Source organism: Halichondria panicea, chromosome 10 (genome assembly GCF_963675165.1).
Source record: "Halichondria panicea chromosome 10, odHalPani1.1, whole genome shotgun sequence".
In the NCBI taxonomy this organism is placed as follows: Eukaryota; Metazoa; Porifera; class Demospongiae; order Suberitida; family Halichondriidae; genus Halichondria; species Halichondria panicea.
In genome coordinates, this window is record NC_087386.1 from 578920 (window position 1) to 585657 (window position 6738).

A 6738-nucleotide genomic window follows, 5' to 3' on the forward strand; every position below is an offset into this window, starting at 1 on the left:
ATTGTTCAATAAAGAAAGGGTTCAAAGGGCACATAATTATTGTTCCAAATAGAGCACAGAACATACATAAAGCAAGTACGTATCAGAAGAAGAAGCACTGAAGAAAGAAGAGCTCAGGAACAATGGCCCACCTGACACTAATTGCCAGAGCCAGTGATGGACTACCTCTGTCCTCATCCATTGTCAATGAAGAGGTAGAGGAGCTACAGTAGATAATACAGTACAGTCTGCATTGGTCCCATCAGGACACTGTACTGTATGCAGCTCAGTGACATGAATAGTTGTCAAGTCATGATTCTGTAGACATATAAAGAGAACCTTGCTAGAATAATACGTGTGTAGTGTGTGCTATCTTTAACAGCTTGAATTAACTGAATTGTTGCGTTCTCCCTCTGCAGTCTGGCCGGGATTATGCTGAATACCAACCCAAGGCCAAGCAGATATTCCGCAAGCTGTCGTCAGTCAGCCCCCCTCGATGCTCAATCGAGTGTGACCCGGGTCGTATGGTGTTCCAGTAAGCACTCTCCTGTGAATGTCATTATTGCCTCGTGGTGTGTATGATGATTGGTGCTCTGTCATGGTATAAACTGATGCAATGGATGACCTTTTGTTTGTGAGCATTTGCTTAACTGTACCATACACATTGTAAGTGGTGTGTGTTATACATAGGTCCCTCTATAGTGATTGTCTAACAAGGAACTACCAGTGTACATGTAGTCTAAGAATAGTTGGAACTTGGTTGGTGATATTATACTCCAGTTTAATGGTGGATGAGGGGCGGTGACTTTGAGCTTGAAGCACACACACTAACATGGACCCCCCACACAGCTACATCCTTGAGGAGGGGATATGCTACCTCGCCCTGTGTGACCCCACCTATCCTGCCAAGCTGGCCTTTAACTACCTCGAGAATCTACACAAAGACTTCAGTGAGCAACATGGCAACGATGTACACAAGGTCAGTCGACCGTACCACTTCATTGAGTTTGGTATGTATTTATATCTGCCATCCATATTTTGTAGACTTAATTATAAGGTCATGCTTTTTCCTGTGTCAGCATTGGACATGCACAGCTGGGCAACACCAGCACTTGCAGTTTCTTGTGTGTGTACTGTTTCAATTCAGTGTTGCTACCACTGTTATATATAGTACAGAATGTCCTTCCTCTCACACCCACTCACCCCCCACACACCCACTCACCCCCCCACCCCCCACACACACACACACACACACACGTGCAGATCTCAGTGACAAAGCGGGGAAGCTGGTCGACCACTCTCGTGTGCCAGAGGCTAATGGCTGATCAGCTGATGCAGCATGTGAGCATCTCCTGGCTACTGTGGATTGGTTCTGGACTGCTAGTTCATGCTCTTGTCTATTGGAGACAATATCTGCCAAGTTTCACCAGAGATGTGTACAAGTATGGTAAGCTGAGGAGTGAGAGTGACTGGAGCTGGATGATCCCTAGTGTGCCCAAGACTCAAGGAGGTCAGTCAGGGTCAATATATACAGTGTATCAGTCTACCTCTTGTAACGAGAACCCCCTACAAGTCTAGCTAGCTTGTAACACCTAGCTAAGTACTGGATTGTGATTTACAATAGTGAGCTCCCTAGCTGAGACTGTCCTGACTTGTAGTTGTTGTAATTGCATTGTCCCAGTCTAAGGAGGTCTTTATTCCCCTCTGCAGGTGGTTCACCCACTTCTACGTGTGGGGGGTGGTGTGAAACTACTCTGTATTCCTCTACTATACCAGCCACTGTCCACTGCACACACGACTACCGCTATTGGGACCAACAGCACTGCTGCATTTGAATTCATGTATAGTCATACCGTATAGCGGGTATTTTTCGGGGGACAAAATATTTGTTGTTTAGCAATATTGAGACATTTCGTGGGTAATATTTTCGTGGTTGGAGCAGGTAAAGGTAGGCAAAGTCGCTTCATTCGTGGTTAGAGGTCCAACCACGAACACCACAAATATTTTGCCCTACGAAAATTACCCACCTCTGTACGGTATTCAGTCTAGTAATAGTCCTATTCTCGTTTAAGAACCTGGAATTTTGATTGCTATTTCAACGCCCACTAACTACTTCCTGTATAGCTTCCGCAGTAAAATTGTGCTGAGCTGGCACACCTTTTTACATTGAAGTCATTGTAAAATCAATGCCTTTTTGCAGCCTCTGCATTCTGCATATGGAACGCCGTTTGCGACAAAATTCAGGCAGAATGTGATAGGCGTGTGCATCCAATATAAAATCGATTTTTAATAATCGATTTTTTACAGTTGATTTTCGATTTATACGTGAACGATCTTTGACAATCGATCTGATAATCGATTTTTGAAATTCCAATTTTGATAATCGATTTTTGATAATCGATTATTGAAATTCGATTTTTGATAATCCATTTTAGAACTGCTCTGAGGTGGGCTGGGGGGGCCCCCCCTGTCTAAAGCTGTATCACGTGAGACTATCCTTAGAGCATTAAAGAAGCCACTATTCATGACTTCTATTCTACACATTTTATGTATCTGGAATCACCAAACTCTTTCTCAGCTCTCTAAGCACACACAAGATAGCCAAATAAAACAGTGCTGGCGAGAAAGCATACAAAAATGGGTGCACAAAGGAACTAAATAAGATAGCATCAACTGAACAGTTCTAAAATTAATGATTTTTACTGTGACTTATGGCCCTTCTTTTTTATGGTTCCAAAAAACAATAATATTTCGCTTTTGCGTTTATATAGTCTATCATGTGAGATAGCTAACCAAGCCAAGCTTTGATTCCAGGCCGCGGAGAAGGAGTTTGTGCATGTTCTGAGTTTCAAGGGCGGCCTAACTGTAGCCTTGAATCCATTTTAATCGGCCTGGATTCGAGGCTAGTGTCAATTCAAAAATCGATTATCAAAAATCGAATTTCAAAAATCGATTATCAGATCGATTGTCAAAGATCGTTCACGTGTAAATCGAAAATCAACTGTAAAAAATCGATTATTAAAAATCGATCTTCAAAAATCGATTTTATATTGGATGCACACGCCTATCAGATTCTGCCTGAATTTTGTCGCAAACGGCGTTCCATATCTGCAATGCATGCGCTATTATTCTAAATAAAGGAAGTTTGTGAAATATTGAAGTAAGAGCTACACAATGGTTTTTGTCCCAGAGAGTGTTTGTCAACTGTCAGTGAGCTAGCTGGTCTTGAAGATACCTACTATATACACAGTAAGTGCAGTATAGTGCAGTAGTAGTAGATCTAAGAGGTAAACTAATGCTCCAAGATGGTGGAACATCTCCTCTACACAATTCTGCAGATGCCTACTATGTATATAAGATGTTCCATCATCCTTGAGCATTAGACTACCTCTTAGATCTACTACTACTGCACTTACTGTATATAGTAGGTATCTTCAAGACCAGCTAGCTCACTGACAGTTGATAAAAACTCTCTGGGACAAAAACCATTGCGTAGCTCTTACTTCAATATTTCACAAACTTCCTTCATTTAGAATAATAGCGCATGCATTACAGAATGCAGAGGCTGCAAAAAACGCATTGATTTTACATTAATTGTAAGTGTTAAGTGTACTACCAAGGGCGTATAAAAGAAGAGAGGGCATGCAACTCCACTATCAGTACACGTAGCTAGCAGAGTTCAAACGTGGGTGGAGGAATGTGTGCATTTGCATGAAGTGCTAAAAATAGAAATTTCTATTTTTAGCATTTCATGCACTGTCATGCGCATGCATCCGCCCACGTTTGAACTCTGCTCATATAGGAGTTGCATGCCCTCTCTTCTTTTATACGCCCTTGGTACTATAGTGTAATTGTTGACTTGTGTGTGGGTTGTTAATTCTTGTTTAGGAGTCTCTATTTGAATGTCAGCCTTGATGAATGTTTCATTGCAGACTCACCCCTTGCTGGCCTGATTGTAGCCACTCTGTTGTTCCTCTGGGCCTACACACATCAGTACCGATGTCACGTCATCCTTGCACAACTCAGAGCAGTCAAGAACAAGCCACAGTACGACGGCTGTCACTGCCAAGCAGACTCACGTTTCTATAGACACAAGTTTGAGGACTATCCAAACAACAGACAAATTATTGTTATGACCATTTGTTTATTAGTTTCTAATATAATTTATGCTATGTACATGCAGTACTGTATGGTATCATTCATATTCTCCAATCAATAATCTATCAAATTAATGATAGAAAAAACTAATTTTGAATTTGCAGTGAATAATAATTGACGCTTCTTATGCTATTATTTGTACATGCAGTACATGGTACATTGAATTAGTATGACATCATTTATTGTTCAATCAATAAACCTTCAAATGATCGAAAAAATTAATATTTGAATTTGGACAATGATTCAGTAATTTGCTAGCTATACAGTTTTGTCCACTTTTCTCCTAGTGAGTGTTCTGGTTTCGTCTATTCGTGCCTTGTGTATCTGGAAGGAGGGCGTGACCCACTGCCCACACGAGCACTGATCACCTGACCAGTTGAATGACCCCAGATGAGCCGAGCACTAAAGACACAGAATCTGCCACATGTGTGTGTGTGTGTGTGTGTGTGTGTGTGTGTGTGTGTGTGTGTGTGTGTGTGTGTGTGTGTGTGTGTGTGTGTGTATAATTATGAAGAATATATAGCAAATTCTACGAGCTAAACAGTTGAATTCTAGAAAATAACGCAAGGCTATAGTCTTTGTTAAAATTGGATTTTAACTTATCACAAAATAGTACATGTATCTAAGCACACCATTGGAAAGGTAATTCTGAGAGCTCTTGAATGCAGTTTGAAATTGGACAATCAAACACAAATTACGGGCTTTGAAGATACGTATCTATTTTTAGCTAATGCACAAGTAGCAGCCTCACCTTCCCCTCCACTTTGCCCAGTAGAGAGCTTTCCATCCACTGTACTGGCTCGATGAACCATGAACTACACACATCATGAGTGGGCCCCTGCTCGTTATAATCCACCTCTGATTGAGTGGGTGGAGTTTGCCCTTGCTTTGTCCTCTTATACCATTTGATAGCAGCCTCGTTGGAGAGCAGCTCTCGGAGTAGGAGTGCGTCCAATCGCTGCATGAACACAGCCGGTATTATGATGTCACTGGATCCATCCCCACTCATGGAGAAGGGAGGGACCTGGGTCGTATTGTACTGCTTGACATTATCTGGGAGGGGGGGGGACCGTTAAGAGAGCATATTATACAATTTCACAAAGACCACAGAATGGTGTGCAATACTACTATATACGTACGTACAGTCAAGGACTTTTATAAACAGAATTTTATCTAAAGTTACAAGCTCTTGGACAGTGTAGTTTACCTGTGATGATGACCCCAGCTGCACCAGCTTTCTGAGCAGTCCTGGCCTGTAGAATACAATTAGTGAACAATTGTTCCTAAAACAATAATTACATCACAGGCACTTTAAGAGAAACATTTAGATAACGTAACGTAACCATTAATAGGCTCCACATGGTTATGGTGTACGGTACAACACTGTGTACCTTGAGTACAAGGAGGCAGCCTCCTCTGTTAATGAGCAGGATCTTCCCCATAATATCCCGGGCCTCCTGGGGGTCATACTCGGAGCATCCATTGTCCAGTACTCCACCGATTGGCTTCATCTCCACCAACTCCCCTCCCACTTGGAACTCCCCCACGCCCAGCTCTGGCCCGAACATGGCTGGACCTACAGTGAACTCGTGTCGTATGCCCCTCTCCTGGAGGTCAGCAGGGGTCAGTATACGAGCCAGCTTCGGTGTCTGTCTCTGACTACCATCTAATAGGAGGCGTAATACAGTTGCAGTCATTGCTATGGGAAACAGATTATTCAAATTTGGCAAATAAAACTATAGGATGGAGGGTTTTGTGTACTGTATGTATATATCAATTCCTATATGTACCTCCATACATTAAAGACGCTGCACATTGAAGTACATTACATGTGGTTGAAAGCTGTACATGTACTATTACCAACAACACTAAAAGCATTTTACCTGTGACGTGCTGCTGATTCATGAGCTTGACAATATCCTGCATGAGGTACCATCCCTCCTCTGCGTCCTCAGGGCTATTGGCCTTGGCCATATTGTGGGAGACCTGCACTTTGTCTCCCTCCACCACTTGAACCACAATGCCCAGCTCAGTGAGGATCTTCAGGTGACCTGGGTTCTTGAAGTCCAGAGAATTGATCGAGAGACGAGGAGGAGTGAGACGCTTACGCTTGGCACTGTATGTGTGTGTGGGCGTGTGTGTGTGTGTGTATGTGTGTGTGTGTGTGTGTGGGCGTGTGTGTGTGTGTGTGTGGGGGAGGTATCAATAGCACACTTTATTCGAATTTGAGAGCAAATTTGTAAAGGCTTCATAATTATTGTGTATTGACTACAATGAACCAAGCTGCTGCTGTTACCTGGTTGGTCGTTTGTTGAACCTTGAGCTGGTGCAAAGTTTGAAGACCATCTTCTCAAAGCGGTCCAACAGGACAAACGGTCGTCGGTCATTAGGGCACGTCAGGTACGCACTGATCACCACAGATTCTGTGTGTGTGTGTGTGTGTGTGTGTGTGTGTGTGTGGGTGTGGGTGTGTGTGTGGGTGTGTGTGGGTGTGTGTGTGTGTGTGTGTGTGTGTGTGTGGGTGTGTGTATATAAACAGAACTAGACAACTGTGCTGACTAGACGGGATTATTGGCTACTACTGTACATGGTGTCTAGTGT

At 42.8% G+C, this 6738-nt stretch overlaps 2 protein-coding genes and 1 pseudogene across 11 annotated transcripts in view; 1 reads left to right on the forward strand and 2 right to left on the reverse strand.

Moving 5' to 3' along the window:
- Nucleotides 1–6738, reverse strand: part of LOC135342887 (uncharacterized) — a 76297-nt pseudogene that overhangs the window by 31949 nt on the left and 37610 nt on the right.
- Nucleotides 1–6738, reverse strand: part of LOC135342889 (uncharacterized) — a 38463-nt gene that overhangs the window by 25049 nt on the left and 6676 nt on the right. The window lies entirely within an intron of this gene.
- LOC135342911 (vesicle-trafficking protein SEC22b-like) lies at nt 19–4264 on the forward strand. Of its 6 annotated transcripts, none has more exons than XR_010396973.1 (6): nt 19–194; nt 399–514; nt 829–958; nt 1243–1489; nt 1690–3228; nt 3912–4264. XR_010396973.1 is itself a non-coding variant. In XM_064539790.1 (6 exons), exons 1-5 carry the CDS (start codon nt 123–125, stop codon nt 1812–1814), a joined length of 690 nt encoding a protein of 229 aa, XP_064395860.1. In that variant the 5' UTR covers nt 19–122; the 3' UTR covers nt 1815–1842; nt 3912–4264. The 6 variants fall into 6 exon arrangements, 3 of the variants coding, with proteins under 3 accessions (XP_064395860.1, XP_064395861.1, XP_064395862.1); XM_064539790.1 differs by having other exon boundaries at nt 1690–1842; XM_064539791.1 differs by having other exon boundaries at nt 1690–1820.

Coding starts and splice junctions, on each gene's coding strand:
- LOC135342911 (XM_064539790.1), top strand. CDS start 123: ATGGCCCACCTGACACTAATTGCCAGAGCCAGTGATGGACTACCTCTG. Junction 959..1,242: donor ATGGCAACGATGTACACAAG/GTCAGTCGACCG, acceptor ACACACGTGCAG/ATCTCAGTGACAAAGCGGGG. Junction 1,490..1,689: donor TGTGCCCAAGACTCAAGGAG/GTCAGTCAGGGT, acceptor TCCCCTCTGCAG/GTGGTTCACCCACTTCTACG.